Consider the following 24,974-nt stretch of genomic DNA (forward strand, 5'->3'; position numbering starts at 1 on the left):
TACAATTCTTGTTACTCATATAGAGCACAATTTTTCATATCTCTGGTTGTATACAAAGTATATTTACACCAATTCATGTCTTCATACATGTACCTTGGATAATAATGACCATCACATTCCACTATCATTTCTAATCACCTGCCCCCTCCCTTCCCCTCCAACGCCTCTGCCCTATCCAGAGTTCATCTATTCTCCCATACTCACCCTCCCTACCCCAGTATGAATCAGCCTCCTAATATCAGAGAAAACATTTGGCTTTTTGGGATTAGCTAACTTCACTTAGCATTATCTTCTCGAACTCCATCCATTTACCTGCAAATGCCCTGATTTTATTCTCTTTTATTGCTGAGTAATATTCCATTGTGTATATATGTCACAATTTTTTTTTTATCCATTCATATATTGAAGGGCTTCTAGGTTGGTTCCACAGTTTAGCTATTGTGAATTGTGCTGCTATAAACATTGATGTGGCTGTGTTCCTGAAGTATGCTGTTTTTAAGTCCTTTGGGTATAGACTGCGGAGAGGGATAGCTGGGTCAAATGGTGGTTCCATTCCCAATTTTCAAAAAATCTCCATACTGCTTTCTGCATTGACTGCACCAATTTGCAGTCCCACCAGCAGCGTATGAGTATACCTTTTCCCCCACATCCTCACCAGCATCAAGTATTTATTGATTAAGTAAATATATTTTCTTTGAAAACTATATATTTCAAATGGAAAATGTAATGTTGCTTGGAAAATAGAGTTCATAATGCCATAAAATTTTCAAATTTTGTTCAATTTGTGAATTTATGTTTTTATATATATATATATATATATATATAAACATGATTAGTATCATAGAAGTGTTTATATTACCATTTCAGTTTTTAAAAATATATATCATTTAGACAAAGAAATTGGGAGAAATGAAATGATTTGATGTATTGATAAGTTAATGCATTTTTTAAACCTTAAAATTCCTCTTAATATTATATTTATGTGCTAAAATAGACATTTTCATGTGAGTAATTATAGAGATTAGCTCAGTTTATGAATTCAGACTATCAAGCAATTTAACTTCTAAAATGATTAAAAATTTTTCATTACTAGTGCGAGAAGAATCAAAGTTTTATTAGATTTTTGCACCCCATGTAAACACATAGAACAAATATTCCCTTTCATTTATAACATAGACTATAGAGGTAAATAACTTCTTATCAAGAGAATTAATTATCAAGAGTTCTTTAAAATATGTAGCTGCTTCTTTTTGCTTGTAGGTATCCTTTACCTAGTCATCCTGCTGCACCTCCTGAACATCTCAAGGAACCTTTGGTATACATGAGGAAAGCTCAGGTTGGCAATTGTTCATTTTAATTTTACTTTTTCATGCTGAGTTATGTAATTCAGAGTAAAGTTCTCATTGATATCAGGAGTACATGTTATTCATTATATGAAAGACTGGGTAGAACCACTAAAGTGGTGTCCCTAGTGCTTGAATACTCTTTCTTTTTATTTTCAGTAACCAAGAATTATACCTATTTAACTCTAGTAATCCTGAAAAAAACTGAATAGAAGAGGGGAAAGTGTACTATGCTGGCCATTTAAAATGTAATAAAATGATCATGTGACAATCTAGTTGTCATGTCTTATGATACTAAAAACATTAAATATGAATGAATCACATTTCCCAACTCTCTTATCTGTCCTTCACTGGCTTCACCTCCAACCTGGTTCACCTCCTTTTGTCAGAGTACTGTTCCTGAGCTGCCTTCTCCATGCTGGGTAGGGCTCTCTGACAGCCATTGCTGAGGTGCTCCCTCTTAAAATATCAAGCTTTAAAGTAGTGTTACTGACACTATATTTGAAATATGTTTGTTCTCACATACTAATGGATTGGTAATGACTAAGATCACTTTAAAAGAATAAAATAATTTAAATGGAAAAGCTATTAAAATCTGTTAGGATAGAAACTCAATAAATAAGCTTTATCACATTTCCCCCCAATTCTTTTATCTGTCCTTCACTGGGACAGCGTGGTCCTCCTCCCTTTGGCAGAGTACTGTTCCTGAGCCGCCTTCTCCATGCTGGGTAGGGCTCTCTGGTAGCCATTGCTGAAGTGCTCCATGGGCATCACAGAGTCGGACTTCACTCTCTAGAATAGCCTTGGAATTAGATTTTTAAAAGTTTTTATTATGAAAAATATATACTCTAAAGAAACACCCACAAATGCATCACACAGCTTCAGTAATTATCATCATGATTTTGCTGCTCTTAAAAATTTTTTGCTGCTTTGAGTTACCATGTTCCACAATAGTAGATGATAGGTGCATTTTTATTTTATTTATTTTTATTTTTCAACTTTTATTTTTATTTAAAAATCCTGAAAATTAGATGGTGAAAGAAGGCAATATAAACAAAAAATGTGGAGATATTTGAAGAAATATTTATATTTCTTTCTCAAGGTAGTATCTCTTAGGGTGAGATAATATTTACTTACTTATTTGTCATGAAACATAATAGTTAAATAATACACGTGTAAAAGAATTGTGTGGTCTTTGTTGCAGGGATTTAAACTCAAGAAACTAAAACTAAGAAAGTTGGGTCTAAATATTTTTTGGAATTTTCTAAAAGATATGAAGAAAGTATCAGTTTTAATATATTAAGTATAAGAAACAAAGGTTGGTTTTCTATCATGACTGAAGGAAGAGAAAGTGAGTCCATTCTGAAAATAATGAGTTCATTCTTAAAGTATATCATTGTTTCTGATAAAAATCCATGTGAACAATAAAGGAATGTATCTTCTTTTCAGATTTACCCACTAGATTGGGGATTAACAAACTGTAGACTATGGTCCAAATTCAGCTTTCCTCCTATTTTTATAGTCCTGGAAAGCTAGGAATTTTTAAAACATTTTTAAAGGTTGAAAAATCAAAATAATACAAAAAAAAATCTACCCTGCACAACCAACAGAGTGGCCACAATTGAAGACTGACAAGACAAATATTGATAGGGCTATGAAGTAACCTGAATTCTTACACTTTGTTGATGGGCATGTAAAACTCCCATGGTACTGCTTTAGAAAAAGTTTGAGAATTTATTGTGAAAATAAACACATGTGAATTTTATGAGACAGACATGTATCTTCCTAGTTATTTACCCAAAGTAAAGGAAAGCAAGTGTCCACAAAAAGACTTGTTGAAGAACTTCCATAGAAGCTTTATTCGTATGAGTTTCAAATTGGAAATGGCCCAGCTGTTCATCAGTTGGAAGAATAAATAACAAATTATATCCTTCAATTAATTGGCTCTGATTGAAGAATAAATAGAAATAAACTATTGATAGACCAATGTATCAGTAATGTATCAATGAATATCAATAATGTATTGATTCAATAAATTTGAAAACATTATTTTGGGTAAAAGAAAGTTTTACTTAAAAATATATACTTTTTTCCATTGAAATGAGGTTCTAAAATGGGGGAAAATAATCATGGTGGAAACAGAACAATTATTGCCTCTGAGAGTTTGAGGGTGGAGATTTATTGGAAGAAATACAGAGGAATGTTCTGTGAGTGACAGACATGTTCAGTGTCTTGGTAATGGTTTAGGTTGTACATGTGTTATGTATTTGCTAGACCTCATGGAAAGGCATACTTATATGTGGCATTTTGTTTTATGCAAATTTTACCTCAAGAGAAACAAAAATGAGCCAAAAATATTGAACTGTAGTTAATGATGCATGTTGAAGTATTAGGGGAAGAGTATAATAATATCTGCAACTTACTTAGAAATGCAAGCAAAAATAAGATGAATTGTTAGGTGCAAAGAGAAATGGATAGATATTAGAAACATGAGAAAGTATTAATTGTAAAATGTTGATGGTAGAATTTAGGTCTTCTGTACATGAATGTTCACTGAAATGTTATTTTCACCTTTTATGTATATTTGGAAAGTTTTATAATGAGTTGTAAGGGGGAGAAATAATAAGTAAATTAATTTAAAAAGAATGGTGCAGGAAAATTTTAGGAATTAATACATTTTGCTGGAAAATAGTTATATTCATTCATTTGCAATTGTCTATAGTTGCTTTTACAATATGGCAGAGTTAAGTAGTTCCAGTCATGACCTTGAGCCTGCAAAATCTAAAATATTTACTATTTGCCTTTTTATAGAAGGTCTGCCAACCCCTGCACTAAATTATTCATTAAATAATAAATATTCATTAAAAAGCAGTGACTGTGCTTTTTGCACTCAGCATCTAGCATAGTGCCTAGACCACAGAACACTCTCAAAAATGTTTGTTGAATTTATTCTTTAACCATGGTCATATGATTTTTATTATTGATGCTGACCTTGATCACCTGGCTGAGGTAGTATTTTGTGAGTTTTCTCCACTGCAATACCCGTACTCCCTACCTTTCTACACTGTATTCTTTGGATGAAAGTCACTATGTATAATCCGAATGGTCATATGAATTATCTCTTCTTCCAGTTAGTGTATGCCTATCTTCCTGTGTTTGTTCTCCATGGGACATCCAGTTCTTTAGTTTCCTGTTCCCTTGGGCAGTTCTCTTCTCTGAATGAAAACTATTTAGTCTGGACTTCACGATGCCATTCATTCCATCATGTTCTCTCTTGCACTTCATAACCTCTTACTCTATTTTGTTTGCTGTTCTAGTCCTCAGACTAAGGCCACTTCTGTTGTCTACTTTTCTCCCAAACTATTGACTACTTTAGGGGAAAATCACATAATTAATTGTTAATCATTAGTCTAAATTCATGTTTTTTTAACTTTCAGTGGATTCTTTGTGCTGCCTGCTAATGCTTTTTCATTCTTTATTTAATATCTGGTTTATATTTAGATTTTCTAAAACCTTCCCATACCTGGGTGGCTCCCATTTCTATCACTGTCTCACTCATTTTTAGCATTTGCCATTTACTTTATTAAGACTATTCAGGGGCTGGAGTTGTGGCTCAGTGGTAGAGCACTTGCCTGGCATGTATGAGGCCCTGGGTTCGATCCTCAGCATTGAATATAAACAAACAAATAAATAAATAAAATTTAAAAATCCATTTACAACTAAAAATTTTTTAAAAAAAGAATATTCAGGTTGTTTTATTCAAGTCTCCATAGCTTCCCTCTTTTTTACTGCCACATCTCTTTTTGCTCCATTCCTCTGAAATGAACTATCTGCTTAAATGTGAGATTAAGCTCAACATTTCTAAAACTGAGCTTATTTTGTTCTTAAAGTGAGCATCTCTTCCTAACCTCCCTATTTATATTAATAGATAGCCATCAGTATTACAATAATTCAGACTGAAATACCTTTGATCTCTGTTTCTTTTATGCAAATAGCCACAAAGTTTGATAAATTATTTCCTATAGTCTTATAGTCTGCTCTTTCTTTTCATTGCCATATATTGATGATGATGATGATGATAATGTTGGTATTGATGATTTCTATTGAGTGCTTACTTTTTTCAGACATTGTGCTTTAATCTTTGTTATTCTTGTACTTTTCAACTTTCAGTCTATCTTCTCTTGTCATGTCCTTAGATACTCTTAATACTATTACCTTGAATTACAAGAAGATGAACCCTTATAACATATCTCACTGCCTTTTAATATGTCTTCAGTGAATCCAAATTGCTTAATAAATGAAATTCCTTCTCCAAAGCCGAGCACTTAAGAATTTTTACTATCTGTCCCCAGCTTCCCTTTCCACATTGTCAATCTCTGCTATCTTAAAACTGTCCTGTGTACCTATCCAAATGATTCTTTCTCTTTCCCTTTTGCATTAACACTTTCAGTATTTTGTTTTCCTGTCCTGGAAAGCCCTTTCTGCTTACTTGCATTATGAAAATTCATCTGTTGTGTGAGAACCAGCTCAGATGGCATCCCTTTTTGATTTACTGTGTAATCTCACTCTCAAACTTTTTATTCTCTTATCATTTTATAGCTCTCCTTTTACAGTTGCATTCTTTAGTAATTTCTGCTACATATTTCTGACTTTTGTTTTATTTCTTTTCAAAGAATTAACAGTTTAAAGGAGTTTAGTGAGTTTGTGTTGGATTATCAGTAAATGAGTTTGCTGTTTCTTCTATCCATTATTACAATATTTAATTTTAAAAATATTTACTGAATTCCTACTGAGTAGAAGACACTATCTTGTAGAGATTTAGATATAAATTAGACACAAATTCTGCATTTAGGTAACTATATGTTTTATAATTGAAATAAAGACTTGTACACAAGTAGCTGAAATACAAGGTAGAAAGTGTTATGTGATAAAAAGGAAGTGCCCAGGAAGTCTTGTAGCAGAACTGGAAAGGACAGGGTATGGGTGTTTTCTTAACAGGTTGTTCTTTGCTCTTTGTAATAAAAAAACAAACAAAAAAAAAAAACAATGTTGACTTCAATCACCTGACTGAGGTAGTGTTTGTGAGTTTTCTCTACTATAATATTAATTTTCCCCCCTCCTCTTTCCACACTATGCTCTGGATGGAAATCACTATGGACAGCCCACACTAAGGAGTGGGACATTTTTGTTCCACCTCCTTGAGGAAAGAGTATCTACATAAATTATTTGGAATTCCTTTGTATAAGTTGTCTCTTTTCCCTCATTTATTTGTTTAATCATTTATTTATATCAGTATAGAGTTATGGCTTGCTTTATTTATTTATGTATTTTTATGGAGCTGGGAATAGAACCCAGGGCCTTGTTCATGTTAGGCAAGTGCTCTACCATTGAGATACACCTGCAGTCTAGACTCATGGATATTTATTTTATACTTGAGATTTTAATCCAGTACTACTTTATTTTGATGCTAACAATTAATTTGGCATGTTAAAGCAAGCTCAGAGTTCTGCTATGAAGAATGCTGTTTATTTTTATTTATTTCAGTGTTATTCAAAGTTGTGTGATCTTAAAACCCTATTTCCAAGTAAAATACATTGGGGATGCTTCAAAGAAAGTAGTATTTGAAGAAACTTAAGTATGATGTTTATAAGTGCATGAATTTTCTTGTGAATGAATACTAGTCAGCATATAGAGCTCTAATTATTTGCCACGTACCATTTTGGTGCTTTAAAAGTATCCACTTCTTTAATATTCGTGACAACTCTGTGAGGCAAGTTATTATCAATTCAGTAATATTAGCAAAAATGAGAATCTTGTTATTTATATATTACTTTAGTTCTTATTCCCTTCCTAACTGGTCTTTCTGCCTTCTGTATTGTCACCCCATTTCTTAAAATTTTCAAGACTTTCAAGATAGAGTTTTTCAACTTTACTATAGTTTACAAGGCAATAAACGGTTTTGTGCCTCTTTACTATTTCAGTGTCATTTCTTGTCTTCTCACACTGTCCATGCATTCCTTCCATTCATCTCGTCATTCTCTTCTCTCAAATAGTGTATAATCTCCTTCGTTTGTTCCATCAGAACTTTTGCTTATACCATTGCTTCTACCTGAAACTGCCTCCCCTCAATCCCATATGTTTCTGGATAACTTACATCATTTAGGTTGTAAGGTGAGAGGACAGTTTCTTTAGGAAGGTTCTCTAACTCCCAAATCTCAGATACTCAGGTTTTCCTGTGTCTCCCGTCTTCTGCCCAGTGCTTTCACACCACAATATTTCAATTGTTTATATTGTCACATAAATTCTGTGGTCTCTATTTTCACCACCAAGTCTCTGGCTCAGTGCATGGATCATGGGAGGTGCTCAATGGATATTTCGGTAAATTATGGTTTAATTAATAATTAATTAAACAAAAAATAGAAAATGTACCCTACTATAAAATATTCATACAGTTTAAATTTCACCTCTAAAATATTACATAAAGGAAACAATCAGAAACATTGAAATTTATGTTCATGATCATAGTAAGGAATCTATCCAGTCCAAACTCTGGCAGGTATTCATCTCTGATCTACTTTCACTTGATGATTTCTGGGACTGGGGAACACCTGATTTCATTGAGTTAAGTCTTATTGTGGTTAAAACTTTCTACTTGTTTGAATGCTTTGTTCTCATATTAAATGCTCATATGTTCTTTATAACTTTTACTCACTGGTCCTAGTTTTGTGCTTTGTAGGTATTCATTATGTTAATGAGTGAGTCCATGAGTGAAGAAGACATGAATGAATCCACTTAATAACAATTTGAGTTCTTGAGGGAACCTAAAGTATGATCTAGCTTGAAAGCAGTCATTTGCTTCTGCATCTTGGATTTCCCCTTATTGTCAGGAAATCCTATTCCTGTTTATGATGTCTATGGAGATGACTCCACTGATAACTCCAGACTTTGATGAAAATGACTTCTCTGACCTTCTAACTGAGATTCTTGCAAGGAGTACCTTGTAAAAGTCTTGACCACCTTTTCATTATCTTATAGATATGGGACAGGAAATGGAGAAGACATGGCCAACCACTGGGATCTCTTTTTTTATTATTTAAAAAAGGATTTTCAAGAAAGTGGTATGAGTTCCATTGACAACGAGAAGTTTTGTTATATCTAGCTTCTTGTTTCTTTGCTCATTCTTTTATGTTCTTTCTGTGGTTTATGGCATATAGACTGATATACTTCTTAGGAACTTTTTATAACTCATCTCTTGTTATTTGTGTATCAGTCTTATCTCCTCCCATCTCCACCATAAAAGTAACGTATTTCTTAGTGAAATAAATGCTGTTTTATCAATCTTTAGTGGCATGTATTTAATTGGTGTCCAGTAAATATTTGTCAAATCAATGAATTTTCATTATTTGAAAAGTCAGATGTTATATTATTTACTCTCATTCTAGCTATAAAAAGCCCAGGTTTTCTAAATTGAACATCCTTTTCCTCTTGTCTTCCCTAATTTTTAGTTCTGTTCTTTCTTTTGTTGTGAATTTTGTCTTAGTTCCTGTTTCTTTGTGGATCAAAGAAAAAAATGATAAAGATTTGATCAGCATTTCTTCAGTTCTTAAGTCTTTCTCATTCTGTTCTCATGTGTTTCTTTTTACGTTTCCACATTTGTAAAATGAGGGTAAAGAAACACATTTTATATATTTAATAAAATAATATATGTAAGCACAAGTAAATTATATAGCCATTTTTCTCTTCTCTTTCCCATTTAGAACTTTCTTCTGATGTCTAATTTGTTTCCAGTATATTTTTTTCTTTTGACTGTTTTCACTATGTATAATATCTAATGTTAAATGTTAAGTGGTAAATCAAAATTCTTAGTACAGTGGGAGATCCACTTAGTAGAACTGTGATAAGTCACTTAAAAATGTACTTTATAATTTTAGTGTTAGGGTTAGGGGATCCTGGATTTTTAAAAAAAGCTGTGTGTTTGGAACAACTGGAAAATTTTGAATGAACTAAATATTAGACAATATTATGAAATATTGTTAATATTTTAGGAGTAATAACAGTATTGTGGTTTGTAGAAGAAGGTCTTTAGTCTAAGAATGAACTCTAACATATTTAGGGGTGAAATGTCATGTTTAGAAAAATTACAGTGTAATAGCTGTACATTTTTATTTTAATAGTTTGTTATTGGGATTCGTAAGTATCATACATTTACAAAATAATTAAACTTAACTTACTCTTTTATTATCTGCATTTTCCCTAATGATGTTTATCATCATATGATTTATTGGCATTTTAAAATTTATCCACATTTCTATTCTCAACTAGAATGTCAGTTCTTTGAGGATGGAGACTTTCTGTTAATCACTGTTGTGTTAGCTTCCCATTACTATAAAAAAGTAACTCAGATGACTAACTTATAAAGACAAAAGGTTTATTTTGATACATGGTTTTAGAGGTTTCAGTCCATGATTGAGTAGACTCAGTGCTTTTAGGTCTCTGGGAGGGTTGCTGAAGAACATGTTGCAGGGAGCATATGGCAGAGTGAAACTGCTCACCTTATATCCACAACCCCCAACAAAGCCATGACTCAGTTACCTAAGGACCTACACTTGGCCCCACCTCTCAGAAGCTCTACCACTTCCCAGTTGTGCCACCCTGGGAACCAAGTCTTTAATACTTTGGGAGACATTTAATATTCAAGTTGTAGCACTGCTTAATTCACAGTACTAAGGATACCTGACACTTAGTAAGCAGTAATCAGTATTTGTTGAGTGAACTTATAAATAAGGTTAACAATCTCAACCAGCTTTACCATTTCTGTGTAATTCATAATAACTTTAATATTTTTGATTAGTTCCAGTGTTATTAATGAAAAATAATAATGAATTGTTCCTTATATTTTAGGGAAGTTGGGAAAAAAGAATTTTGAAGAGTTTAAATAGTATGTGCACTGAACTGAGTATCCCATTGGCACGAAAGGTACTTTTTAACATTTTTATACCTAAGTATTTTATTGTGAATTAATTACAAAAAAGAATGATGAAATTTTATAACTATTAGGCACATTATTCCTTTTTAACTAGTATATTAGCTTGTTTTAAAATAAAAATCTGTAAATGCCAATCATGTGGGTATATTCTATATAGATTTCTATTATGAATGCTTAATGATTATTCTAACATACCTCTTTTGAGAATAAGTAGAAATGTGTAATTTATAGTATAGATTATTTAGACATTTAGCTATAAAAATTATGAGCATACTTAAAAGATTTTAATTACCTTTCATCTCCTTACATTTTGGCTAATTCAGCACAGTAGTCATAATCTTGAATTGGAGATGGAGTTTAGGCATACTATGATCTTGTAATAGGTAATGTAGTAGTAATATAGGAAATGAAAAGAAAAATTTATCATCTCTTTGCAGAACTAGAATTCCCCTTAGATCTAATACTCAATATTAATCTGTCACTCTGGGCTTTGGTGGGTTAGAGATGGGAAAGAAGAGAAAGATCATGTGGCACATTCTAGATTCTACATAGTGTCCACAAATAAGAGAAAATGTTTTCCTTCATTTTATTCACCCTACCTACTATTTACCCCTGTGGTTGACAGATATAGTGGATATTCTTTTGATAATATCCCAAGACAAGCCACTGAAGGCACCAGAACGGTGGTGTAAAAAAAGAATAAATTTATATGAAAACTGTCTAAATATGTAGTATTGTATAATATACTGTCTTTCATATAGGAAGATGATGCTACTGACTCACAGTCACACTCTCTTGGCCAGTCCCCCTTGCGATGCATTTCTGAGATTGCTGGATGGGGTAAGAGATGTAGTACGTGGCTGAGGAGCAGTTTTTATTTGTGAAATTTACTGGCCAGTACAGATCATTTATCTTCTTTTCTTGGACTCATTAGCACCTTGAGACTAGATATAATGTAATAGTTAAATAATTAATTTAAGTGTAATTCCAAAAAGTTTCACCATATTTAATAAGATTGTTTTTCCTTCTGTTATGGTAGATTATTGAATTTTTAAATGTTATTGATTCTTATTTTTAAACTGCATTGCTAAGTTTCAAAAATAAAACCAATGTGAAATTTACTTTTTTTAGAGACCAGTTGGAGAACAAAAAGAACTTCTCAATAAATGGAATGAAATGGGAACTGATGAACCAGGTACATGAAGAATTTTCTTCAAAATGGAGTAATGGGAAAAGAATTGTCTTCCTCACTATGATTCCAGAATAACACAATAAGTAATACTCTTGAAGGATAACAACTTTTCCTCCCCACTGATTTTTCTGTCATCTGTTTTGTTTGCTTATACTCTTACTTTGCAATTTAAGAATTCCTAACTTTGATCTGTGTTTTCCATTATTTTGAGGCTATTTAAATTGGTTATCCTTTTTAAAAGTAACATTTTAAAACATTTTTACAAAAGAGTAAACAAAATTTACTGATTCCCAAGACTCTTATCTTTTAATTAAGGTAAAAAATGTTTACCATATTTGTTGGTGCATTATAATTATACATAATAATAGAATTCATTATGTCATATTTGTGTAAGCATATAATTTGATTAGTCTCATTCCCTTGTACCTTCCCTTTCTCTCTCTTCTCCTTTACCCTCATCTGCTTGCTCTACTGATTTTCCTTTTATTTTTATTATTATTTTAGTGCATTATAATTGTATATGAAAACTGTATTCATTATGGTATTTTTGTACTTAGATATAACATAATTTGTTAGATGTCATTCTCCAATAGTTCCCCATCCCTTTCTCTCCTTTATCAGTTTCCCTTCTATTTTTATGAGATCAAATCAAGGTAAAAATTGTGTAACAACTGTACTTCATTTATTATGATAAATGAATACCTATAATTGTACAGACAGACAAATACATATTCATTCTCCTGCCCTCCCTCTACTGCATTAAAAAAAAAAGTCAAGGCAATAGGTTAAGAAATAAGTGTCTTAATAGAGGAAGCGGTGCACAATTAGAATTGAAAAGGGGAAACAGCTCAATATAACTAGAGGAATTCACTAATAATGCATTGTTTATATTCCAAGTACTTGGAGAATTCCCATATAGAACCTTTATATTACAGTGACAATGTTTTGTTAACTCACTTCTAAATAATTTATTTTAATTTATCCATGAGACTTAATTTTTTCTATAATATGCCATTTAGGCTGGAAGGAGAGAGATTGTATTCATTTTTTATCCCAATATTTAACACAATGTATGACAAATAATCAGTACTCAGCAAGCATTTGAATTAATCTGTTTGCACAGAAACAGAGGAAAGAGTCATTTATTACTACTAAGATTTCACATATTAACTGAAATTTTGTTTTAATCTGTCTTATTCTAGATTTAAGCCTTTTCCGACCTGTATATGCACCTAAGGATTTTCTTGAGGTAGGTTCAGTTGGATAATTATACATATACAGATGAAGGAATAATGTGAGAGAAATGATAATGTAAAAAATATCTCCAGGCAGAGAAATCACCCTGTAAAATACCCTAGAGCCACCGAAAGAGTGGAATGGCATCAGAGTTGTGCTTGGATTGCTCCTTGAAAATATATTGTAATATGGAAAGATTAGAGGCAGATAAATTAAGTAGGAAGATTTTACTTAACAAATAAGTGATTATAAATCATGTAGCCTGCAGCCTGCACATACAGGTATTCAGTACATCTTTTCCTTTTTTATTCCTTCCCTATTTTAGGTGTACAGGGAAGGAAAGTATGAGGGGTCAAACTGAAAAAACAGCATTGGAAATGGAAAGAATTTAACAGAGTTGAAGAAGATTTTAAGGAAGATTTGGGAACTGAGTAGATATGGGACTATGATAAAAAGAAATGATAATGCCTCCCATTGTCTAGATTGGGTAGTTGGGCAGAGGTAATTGCTTGGGATGGAGAATATAGGAGGAGGGACATGTCCATTAGTGAAGATGAGTGTAGTTAAGTTTGAGAGGTATAGCAAACATCCAAGTGAAACTCAGTGGGCAATGGGAACTCGTTTTAATTCACCCAAGTTTAATTCTACTCTTTCTCTTGGATCTTGCGTATAATACTGTCAGTTTTACCTTTAAAATGATATCCAGTTCTTATCATCACTACTACTGCCACCTCCAGGCTATCATCTTTCATTTGGACTATGTAGTAGTGACCTAACTGGCCACTCACTACTTGTCCACCTAGAATCTGTTCTTAGCACAACTTTCAAATGAAATTTAAATGCAGTGCAGAACTGGTCACTCTTCTGTTATTCAGTGGCTTCCCATCTTATTCTACATAAAATCCAAAGTTATGACAGTGGCCCAAAACACCCTCTTTAGTCTGATGCTCCATCATATCTCTGAGTTTATTTCCTGTTACTTTTCCTCCTGATTTGTTCTATTCCAGTCATGTTAGCCTCATCGCTTTCCCTCAACTTTCTTCCAAATACCCCCCTGCTTGTTCCTTCATTCCTCATATCTTTGCTTAAATATCACCTCAGCAAAGCACCCCCTAACTCCCTGGTTGGATTTCTTTATGTCTTTCCAGCTTTTTCTATACAGCAATTATCGTTTTGTAACCCATTCTTTCTTTATTTAGCTTATTGGCTGCTTTCTGCCATAACAATGGAAGGTTGGATGGAGGTTTTCTTTCTGTTTTGTTCATTGTCACAACAATTACACAGTGTCAAGGAATTGACAACAAGCACAGGACTTCATAGGATCACCCCATTAGACTTTTTGCAGCACGAGTAAACACAAAGAAGCTTACATTCCAGCAGAGTTCCATCTGTCCTTTGTTAGTTGCATAACATATGCTTTGTTCTTTGGTTATAAAGTATCAAGATCATGAGGGCTATCTTGGTCTGTTAAATCAGGGACAAGTTTTTCAAGAGGGTCTTTTATACCCCCATTGGTTAAATCAGGTGCCAAAAAAATTTTTCAAAATATAACATAAGTAAGCAAATATGGAATATTTCCAGGGAAGGTGTGCATATTAATTAGCCCATTACAGACGAGTAGTTAGTATATTTCTTCTCATCTTGACTAACGGGTCACATTACGAGATTTACAGGTATTCCTGGAGGTAAGAACAAAGCTACCACAAACCAGCTATGAATTAATTCTATCCTTAACTGCTCTGTCACCAACAGGAAGAATAGTGCTTAGCACATGGTTACTTAAGGACTGGAATTTCATGTAATTTTTGCAAAGATAACTTTGTAATAGCTTATAACATCTTGTTTCCTTGAGGACTATTGCTGAATTTGTTCTTTTATTAGTCATACTGAGATATTTTTCTTTAATTCAATAATATTTTCTTAATTATATCTGCATTTCTAATATTTTCTCTTTTCTGTTATCCATATATTCAGTTTCTTCTCAACTTGCTGTTTTCTGCTTGGGAATTGTCATGCAGTATAATATTTTATTTATGTAATTAGGCTAAAGTTATGCTGTTCTATACTAATGTACATTCAACATTGTTTGTTAAAACAAACATTATTTGTTAAAACAAACATCATTGATATTTCCAATTGTAATATAATATTTATAATTTTAGAAAAGTCATTTGGCCTCATAACTCATTCCATTTTATCAGCCATCGGTTACCAACTCCTGTTGCCTTCTTCAGATATCATGGTGTTCTGTCATTATAATCTCCTCCACTGGACTTTTTGTGGTTTCTTTTTCTCAACAGTCTCAATTAAAAATATTTTTAGGTTATTGTTATTCTGTCCAGAAAAGTATATGTTGTTAGAAAAATAACAAAACATTACCAAAGATGGGACTGGGGTTGTGGCTCAGTGGTAGAGCACTGGGTTTGATTCTCAGCACTGCATATAAATGAATGAATAAAATAAAAGTCCATCAAAAACTAAAAAAAAAATTTAAAAAGTTACCAAATAATAAATTTATCTACATATCCTTACATAGCAGTAACCATATTGTTACTATGCTTTTTATTTTATTTTTGTTTTTTTGGCACTGGAATTGAACTCAGGGGTACTTTACCACTGAGTTGCATCCCCAGAACTTTTCATTTTAATTTTGAGAACTAATAATGTTATAAACATTTTTTCATAGCCATTATATAAATGGAAGCCTATTAGGCTATATTTTATTATATGAATTAACCCTAATTTACTTAAGTCATCTCCTCTAATAAGATATTTAAGTTGTCTCATATTCTTCTGTTATAATAGTGCTTGATTAATAGTCTTTCATTATCCAAATTTCATATGGAATGCACTGCATGAAATTTCATATTCATATTCCATACTCATAGAAGTAAGATTACTAGATTTTAAAGGATATACAAATATCTAAGATGATTTTTATCTGCAAACTTTTGAAAGCTGTAACAGTCTTTTTTCTTAGCTGTGCTTTTGAAATTTCTCCTTTTGTTTTTGTTTGTTTTGTTGGATTTGGTTTAGAGGAGATACCCTGCAATGTTATTCTACCATCTTCCTCAAAATCTTATCAATTTCTGTTTTTAAAAGTCTTGGAGTTCATTTTAAAAAATTTTCTGGTAACTACTTCCATGTTATAATCAATTTTTATTTTCTTCACCATCAAAAGATTTTTTTTCTAACTAAATTCTTAACTTTTTAATTTTATAAAGTAGATAATTAATTAGATATTAAAACCATTTAAAAAGCATATTTATGGTATTGTATTTTAATATTTCAATACAATTTTAAAATGTGATTAAAATATATGTATAAATCCAAATAGTTTTTAATTTTTTACTGATGTACCAAGAATATCACTGCTTGACAATTAACCAATTTTGTTGGATTTGTTTTTAAAGGTATTAATTAATCTTCGCAACCCAAATTATGAAAATGGTGATTCTCTTAGTTTCAGGACTCATTTGGGTTTAATCCAAGTTCCTCTGAAAGTAAAAGACATTCCTGAATTGGTAAGTATAGGCATTTTAAAATAAGTTAATGCACTGTAGAAGATAGCCATTAAAAAATATTATATTGCAGCATGTGTCTAAGGTAATAGAGTAATGTACTCATTAAACAAATTAATAAAAGTAACATTTCTTTTTTTATTGCAAATATGTACATAGACAAAGTGGGTTGCTTTTCTTGTAGAACTCAAAGTGAGTTTACATTGATCTATAAGTGCTTTTGCTTATTTCTTATTTTAATAAACAGCATAGATTTATAAGATGGTTTATGGAGATTCAGGTTCCTGTTTTATGGCTATAAAAATGATTGGAACAAACAGTGAGTTTTATAAAATTATTTTTAAACAACTACATTTTATTTAATTTAACCAGCTTCATGGAGCTTGTAACATGGTGAGGCACTGAAGGAAACAGGGAAATAAGGATGATTTAGTGACTGCCATTGCTCTGGAGACCATCACATTTCAGAGAGAGGTATTAGCTTTAAAATGAAATATAGGGCTGGGCGCAGTGGCTCATGCCTGTAATCCCAGCCGAGGCAAGAGGATCAGGAGTTTAAAGCCAGCCCCAGCAACAGACAGGTGCTAAGCAACTCAGTGAGACCTTTTCTCTAAATAAAATACAAAATAGGACTGGGAATGTGGCTCAGTGGCCCAGTGCCCCTGAGTTCAATCCCTGGTACTCCCCTGCACCACCAAAAAAAAAAAAAAAAAAGAAAAAAGAAATATAGGGAGATGGTAGAGTTAATGTATTTTCACTCCTTCTTCATTAATCACCCCCAAACCAATAAGGAGTACTGAATGTAAATACTATCTGTGTTTAAATAGGAAACACCTTATAACTCTGTGCTTTAGTGTTTTAAAGGAGAGCTCATATTAGGGGAAAGGCCAAACCTGAATACCTCTAGAAGATGAAAAATGTGGATGAGAGGTGTCCGTAATCAGTTCAATCTTTTAACTCCAAATCCAGCATTTTGTGCTCTGCTTTATTATTTCTAGAACTGGACCCTTGTAAGCACTTTCCCCTTATCAGCTGGCCTAATGTTAGCCTTTGTCAATAGAAAGTTCTAGAAAGATACTGTTGGGGTGTAATATGAGGAAAGAGCCTCCCTTCGTGGTTCCTGTGTGCAGAAACCAGCCGATACGCATGCAAGAGGCCCAGTAATACTCTTTCAGCAGCGCTCAGCAGCCTAGCTCCTAAGACTATATTTTTGTGTTGTTGTTCTGCCCCTTTTGGGCACCACCCTCTGTTTTTGTGGCAGCCACTTCCTCTTCATAAATGTCTAAATCTTGGCTTTGAGGACTGCTAAGTTCTTAATTCCTTCTTTGTTTACTCTCATTCAACTGACACGTCATAGTTTCTGCATTTACTAATTCTGTTTTTCCTTCTTCACATTTCATTACTGGTTTCATAACTAAACACTGACTTACACAAGAAGGAAAATGATTTTCTCCATAGAACCAGGAAGGGCTCAGGAATCAGACACTATGTGTCACAGAGGCCATGGCGATCCAGAGGACTGAAAATAGAAAAGTATGTGGAAGTCTGGGTCAAGAAGATATAGACTCCAAGATTCCAACGCCTGTGCATAGTTAGGTAACTCTTTCCCCACAGGAGATCAGAAGTATATTCACCAGACACAGAATCAGAAAGGCTATAAACTCAGAAACTGTAGACATAGACAGGGCAAGTATCAGGCATGGAAAACAGAGGGATTAAAAAATATTCTGCCAAATAGTGAGAATAATACACTTATTCCTATTACCACTACTGTGCCTTTCCCATCGTCCATCGTCTCTAGAATACCAGAGAAAAGACTAACATATGTAAACAACCCTTACAAAAAACAGACTGGCCGGCTATACAGTAGCCTCATGGTGAAGCCCAGCTCATTGTATGTCTAATCCTTGAAGACTGAGCTTCCAGGCAGTTTTTTTATTTCCTTATTTCTAAATATGAATGAACAACCTTGGATCCCTAGACATTTGAATTCTTCTAATTTGAAAGACAAAGACCACAACTAAATCCAAGAAAGAAACTCCCAAAACAAAACTGAAAAACCAAGAAAAACTAATTTAGGAAATGATTATTAGTAGGTATTTCAGGTTTGGGTTTATGTTCACACAGGATGTAATTGGCCATAACTTGATTCACTTAAATTTGTGGAATGATATAGGACAGGAAACGTATCCCATTAGCATACCAGCACACCATGATCAAATATATCACTGAGAGTCCTTAAGCACAACATAGGGAAGTCTAATACACAATAAAAACCATTTCTCATGATGCACATGGGCATAGCTTCCAGGACTTCTCAAAGGGCACCACACAGGGCAGCTAGGGCCTATGTTTTCCAGTAAATTTTTTTTTTTTTTTTAGATTTTATTTTTTACAGTGCTGAGAATTGAAACAAGAGCCTTGTGCATGTTAGTCAAGTGCTCTACCCCTAAACCACAGCCATAGCCCTCCCCCCAAAACTTAGTACTATAACTGGCATTGCTCTGAGCATTTTTTGGTAACCCAGTACATTTTTAGGGAAATAGTGCTGGGAGAAGGTAAACTGAAGGTCATCTTGATATGGACATTTCTTCCTGATAGAAAACTTTTTTTATTATTATTAGTTGTTCAAAACATTACAAAGCTCCTGACATATCATATTTCATACATTTGATTCAAGTGGATTATGAACTCCCATTTTTCCCCCGTATACAGATTGCAGAATCACATCGGTTACACATCCACGTTTTTACATACTGCCATACTAGTGTCTGTTGTATTCTGCTGCCCTTCCTATCCCCTTCCCATCCCCCCCTTCTCCCCTCCCCTCACCTCTCTCTACCCCATCTATCATAACTCATTTCTCTCTCTTGTTTTTTTTCCCTTTCCCCTCACTTCCTCTTATATGTAATTTTGTATAACAATGAGGGTCTCCTTCCATTTCCATGCAATTTTCCTTCTCTCTTTCCCTCCCACCTCTCGTCCCTGTTTAATGGTAATCTTTTCATGTTCTTCCTCCCTGCTCTGTTCTTAGTTGCCCTCCTTATATCAAAGAAGACATTTGGCATTTGTTTTTTAGGGATTGGCTAGCTTCACTTAGCATAATCTGTTCTAATGCCATCCATTTCCCTGCAAATGCCATGATTTTGTCATTTTTTAGTGCTGAGTAATACTCCATTGTGTATAAATGCCACATTTTTTGATTCATCCATTCATCTATTGAAGGGCATCTAGGTTGGTTCCACAGTCTAGCTATTGTGAATTGTGCTGCTATGAACATCAATGTAGCTGTATCCCTATAATACGCTCTTTTAAGGTCTTTGGGGAATAGTCCAAGAAGGGGAATAGCTGGGTCAAATGGTGGTTCCATTTCCAGCTTTCCGAGGAATCTTCATACTGCTTTCCAAATTGGCCGCACCAATTTGCAGTCCCACCAGCAATGTACAAGTGTACCCTTTTCCCCACATCCTTGCCAGCACTTGTTATTGTTTGACTTCATAATGGCTGCCAATCTTACTGGAGTGAGATGGTATCTTAGGGTGGTTTTGATTTGCATTTCTCTGACTGCTAGAGATGGTGAGCATTTTTTCATGTACTTGTTGATTGATTGTATGCCCTCCTCTGAGAAGTGTCTGTTCAGGTCCTTGGCCCATTTGTTGATTGGGTTATTTGTTTTCTTATTGTTTAATTTTTTGAGTTCTTTGTATATTCTGGATATTAGGGCTCTATCTGAAGTGTGAGGAGTAAAAATTTGTTCCCAGGATGTAGGCTCCCTATTTACCTCTCTTATTGTTTCTCTTGCTAAGAAAAAACTTTTTAGTTTGAGTAAGTCCCATTTGTTGATTCTTGTTTTTAACTCTTGTGCTATGGGTGTCCTATTAAGGAATTTGGAGCCTGATCCCACAATATGTAGATTAGAGCCAACTTTTTCCTCTATCAGACGCAGAGTCTCTGTTTTGATACCAAGCTCCTTGATCCATTTTGAGTTAACTTTTGTGCATGTCGAGAGAAAGTGATTCAGATTCATTTTGTTGCATATGGATTTCCAGTTTTCCCAGCACCATTTGTTGAAGATGCTATCCTTTCTCCATTGCATGCTTTTAGCACCTTTGTCAAATATAAGATAGTTGTAATTTTGTGGATTGGTCTCTGTGTCCTCTATTCTGTACCATTGGTCCACCCGCCTGTTTTGGTACCAGTACCATGCTGTTTTTGTTACTATTGTTCTGTAGTATAGTTTGAAGTCTGGTATCGCTGTACTGCCTGTTTCACTCTTCCTGCTTAGAATTGCTTTTGCTATTCTGGGTCTTTTATTTTTCCAGATGAATTTCATGATTGCTTTATCTATTTCTACAAGAAATGCCTTTGGGATTTTGATTGGCATTGTATTAAACCTATGGAGAACTTTTGGTAATGTCGCCATTTTGATGATGTTAGTTCTGACTATCCATGAACAGGGTATATTTTTCCATCTTCTAAGATCTTCTTCTATTTCTCTCTTTAGGGTTCTGTAGTTTTCATTGTATAAATCTTTCACCTCTTTTGTTAGGTTGATTCCCAAGTTTTTTTTTTTTTTTTGAGGATATTGTGAATGGGGTGGTTGTCCTCATTTCCATTTCAGAAGATTTGTCGCTGATATACAGGAATGCCTTTGATTTATGCGTGTTGATTTTATATCCTGCCACTTTGCTGAATTCATTTATTAGCTCTAGTAGTTTCTTTGTAGAACCTTTTGGGCCTGCTAGGTATAGGATCATATCATCTGCAAATAGTGATAATTTAAGTTCTTCTTTTCCTATCTTTATGCCTTTAATTTCTTTCTTCTGTCTAATTGCTCTGGCCAGTATTTCGAGAACTATATTGAATAGAAGTGGTAAGAGAGGGCATCCCTGTCTTGTTCCAGATTTTAGAGGGAATGCCTGATAGAAAACTTTAAAGAAACTTAATATTCTCAGATAATAGCCAATACTACTCATGAATTTTAAAAAGAATTTCATTAACATAACAAAACTAAAATTAAATAATTAACGAACTTTTTGGAATAGGAGCGTAACATATAAAACAAAAATTGGTATGAGGACATGGGTTGAAAAAGTGGCAGGAAGGAGCTAGGCAGTGAGTCCTGATCTCCTCACAACACAGAAAATGGGCACTGAAAGAAAAGTAGAATTGAGAGGTGGGTGACAAAGTAAATGCTCTAAAACTGAACATTACAAAAACTGGAGAGACCTAAATATTGGTTACCAGAATAGAAGGTAAATGCAGAGTTCCCTAGCCCCAAACCTGAAGTGGGGAGAAGCAACAGAGAAAGAGGGTGCAAAAAAATCTCTTAAGCTCACCCACTAAAACACATTTGGAAAGGCAGATAAAATTTAAAGTGTGACAGGAACAGCAGGGTTCTTAAAACAGAGCAAACAGGGGCTGGGGTTGTAGCTCAATGGTAGAGCCCTTGCTTAACACGTGTGAGGCACTGGGTTCCATCCTCAGCACCACATAAAAATGAGTAAACAAAATTAAAAAAAAAAACTGTGTCCATCTATAACTAAAAATTTTTTTCTTTTTAAATTTTAAAATTTTATTATTTTTATTATATATGACAGAATGCATTACAATTCTTAATACTCATATAGAGCATAATTTTTCATATCTCTGGTTGTATACAAAGTATATTCACACCAATCTGTGTCTTCATACATGTACTTTGGATAATAATGATCATCACATTCCACCATCATTTCTAACCCCATGCCCCCTCCTTTTCCCTCCCATCCCTCTTCCCTGTCTAGAATTCATCTATTTCTCCCATGCTCCCCTATCCCACTATGAGTCAGACTCCTTATATCAGAGAAAACATTCGACGTTTTTTTTTTTGGGGGGGATTGGCTAACTTCAGTTAGCATTATCTTCTTCAGTGCCATCCATTTACCTGAAAATGCTATGATTTTATTCTCTTTTATTGCTGAGTAAAATTCTATTGTGTATAAATGCCACATTTTTTTTATATCCATTCATCCACTGAAGGGCATCTAGGTTGGCTCCACAGTTTAGCTATTGTGAATTGTGCTGCTATAAACATTGATGTGGCTGTGTCCCTGTAGTATGCTGTTTTTAAGTCCTTTGGGTATAGACTAAGGAGAGGGATAGCTGGGTCGAATGATGGTTCCATTCCCAGGTTTCCAAGGAATCTCCATACTGCTTTCCATGTTGGCTACAAAAATTTGCAGTCCCACCAGCAGTGTATGAATGTACCTGTTTTCCCACATTCTTGCCAACACTTATTGTTGTTTGTCTTTATGATAGCTGCCATTCTGACTGGAGTGAGATGATATCTTAGAGTAGTTTTGATTTGCATTTCTCTAATTGCTAGAGATGCTGAGCATTTTTTCATATATTTGTTGATTGATTATATATCCTCTTCTGAGAAGTGTCTGTTCAGGTCCTTGGCCCATTTATTGATTGGGTTATTTGTTTTTTTGTGCTTAGCTTTTTGAATTCTTTATATACCTAGAGATTAGTGCTCTATCTGATGTGTGAAGGGTAAAGATTTGCTCCCAGGATGTAGGCTTTCTGTTCACCTCACAGATTGTTTCTTTTGCTGAGAAGAAACTTTTTAGTTTGATTCCATCCCATTTATTGACTCCTGGTTTTAACTCTTGTGCTATAGGAGTCTTATTAAGGAAGTTGGGGCCTAATCCCAAATGATGAAGATTAGGGCCTACTTTTTGTTCTTTTAGATTCAGAGTCTCTGATTTAATTCCTAGGTCCTTTATCCATTTTGAATTAAGTTTTGTGCATGGTGAGAGATATGGGTTTAATTTCATTTTGTTGCATATGGATTTCCAGTTTTCCCAGCACCATTTGTTGAAGATGCTATCTTTTCTCCTGTGCATGTTTTTGGCACCTTTGTCTAATATAAGATAATTGTAATTTTGTGGGTTAGTCTCTATGTCCTCTATTCTGTACCATTGGTCTACCAATCTGTTTTGGTGCCAGTACCATGCTGTTTTTGTTACTATTGCTCTCTAGTATAGTTTAAGGTCTGGTATAATGATGCCTCCTGCTTCACTCTTCCTGCTAAGGATTGCTTTAGCTATTCTGGGACTCTTTTTCTCCCAGATGAGTTTTATGATTGCTTTTTCTATTTATGAGGAGTGCCATTGAGATTTTGATTGGAATTGCATTAAATCTGTATAGTGCTTTTGGTAGTATGGTCATTTTGATAATATTAATTCTGCCTATCCAAGAGCAAGTCTCCAAAGTCATCTTTGATTTCTCTCTTTTTAGGGTTTTGTAGTTTTCATTATGTAGATCTTTCACCTCTTTCTTTAAGTTGATTCCCATGTTTTTTGTTTGTTTGTTAGTTTTTTTTTTTTTGAGGTAATTGTGAATGGGGTAGTTTTCCTCATTTCCTTCTCAGTGGATTTGTCACTGATATACAGAAAGTTTTTTTTTTTTTTAGTTAAAAAAAAAAAAGCTAAAAAACAGAGCACAGCTTAAAACCAAATCATGAAAAGAAACATGAGCCAGGGGTCTGCAGCCGTCTTATGGAGCCCTCAGTCAGCCAGTCACCCCCTTAAATCAGCATGGGATCTTCCCACTCTCAGACAGCTATAAATTAAATGAGAGGGAAATCCCCTGCAGTGGGCCCCCTTAAGAATTTGTCCAAAAAGAAATTCTAGAAGCACGACTTCTAGAATGATGGTTTTAGCCAAAAATCACTGAAAACCTCCTTCTCCCTTCCCACAAATAAGGGAAATGGGCTGACAAGGGTCTGTGTTGAGAAGTATACTGAGTCCTGCTTAGTCTCAGTGACCAAAGCACTGAGCAGCCTGTACTCAACTCAGAGACAGCAACTAAGCAGCTTAGTTCCCAAGCAGGAGAAAACAGATTGACCAGGACTTCATGAGCCCTGACCACTGGAAAGAGGTACCATGAGAAGCCTAGGGACTGTCCCACATGGCTATTCTAGAGGGAAGTTGCGTAAATATCCACTGACATAGAGACCCAGTTCCTGGATGGTGACAGCCACAGACAGAAGGCTGCTAGAAGAAGTTCCCTAAACCCAGGAAACTTAAGCAGAAGATACAGTTACCAGAGTCTAGGCAACAGGAAGTGATTGCTCCCAGCCTTAACTGGTACCCCAGCCTGACCCGTGGTCACAACTGGTAAGCGAAAGGGCATTGTTTGGATACTGTCAAGACCTTGCATCAGATATAGTTAGTAGAGGAAATCAGTGCCTGTTTTAGTCAGCTTTTTCACTGCTGTGATTAAAGATCCAACAAAAACAATTGTAGAGGTGGAAAAGTTTATTTGCGGGTTCACAGTTTCAGAGGGCTTTGTCTGTAGAAGGCTGGCTCTAGGTAAGGTAGAACATCATGGCGGAAGACTGTGGCAAAGGGAAACAGCCCACATGTTGATGAAGAAGCAGAGAAAGTCCACTTGCCAGATACAAATATATACCCAAAGCCATGCCCCCGTTCCCACTTCTTCCAGCCATACCCTACCAGTTTAGTTACTACTCAGTTTAATCCCTATCCGGAGATTAATTCACTGATTGGGTTTAAACTCTTACAACCTAATCATTTCTCCTCTGAACCTTCTTGTACTGTCTCACATGTGAGCTTTTGGGGGACACCTCACATTCAAACCATAATAGTGTCCATCATTCAAACCTGGGGCAGTGGAAACTAGAACCC

The 24,974-nt window shown here is 34.3% G+C and overlaps 1 protein-coding gene across 3 annotated transcripts in view; it reads left to right on the forward strand.

Annotated features, from left to right (window-relative positions):
• The window catches only part of TBC1D19 (TBC1 domain family member 19), a 146,475-nt gene that overhangs the window by 29,969 nt on the left and 91,532 nt on the right, over positions 1-24,974 (forward strand). For 2 of the 3 annotated variants that reach the window (XM_081303212.1, XM_081303211.1), the window contains exons 4-8: positions 1,261-1,336; positions 10,245-10,319; positions 11,461-11,524; positions 12,724-12,770; positions 16,171-16,281. In XM_081303212.1, coding sequence (XP_081159338.1) covers positions 1,261-1,336; positions 10,245-10,319; positions 11,461-11,524; positions 12,724-12,770; positions 16,171-16,281 — 373 coding nt within the window. Of the gene's footprint in view, positions 1-1,260; positions 1,337-10,244; positions 10,320-11,090; positions 11,170-11,460; positions 11,525-12,723; positions 12,771-16,170; positions 16,282-24,974 lie in introns of those variants that run through there. The other variant, XM_081303213.1, reaches the window with a different exon arrangement.

This window comes from Spermophilus citellus (assembly GCF_964194105.1).
Source record: "Spermophilus citellus genome assembly, chromosome: 8".
In the NCBI taxonomy this organism is placed as follows: Eukaryota; Metazoa; Chordata; class Mammalia; order Rodentia; family Sciuridae; genus Spermophilus; species Spermophilus citellus.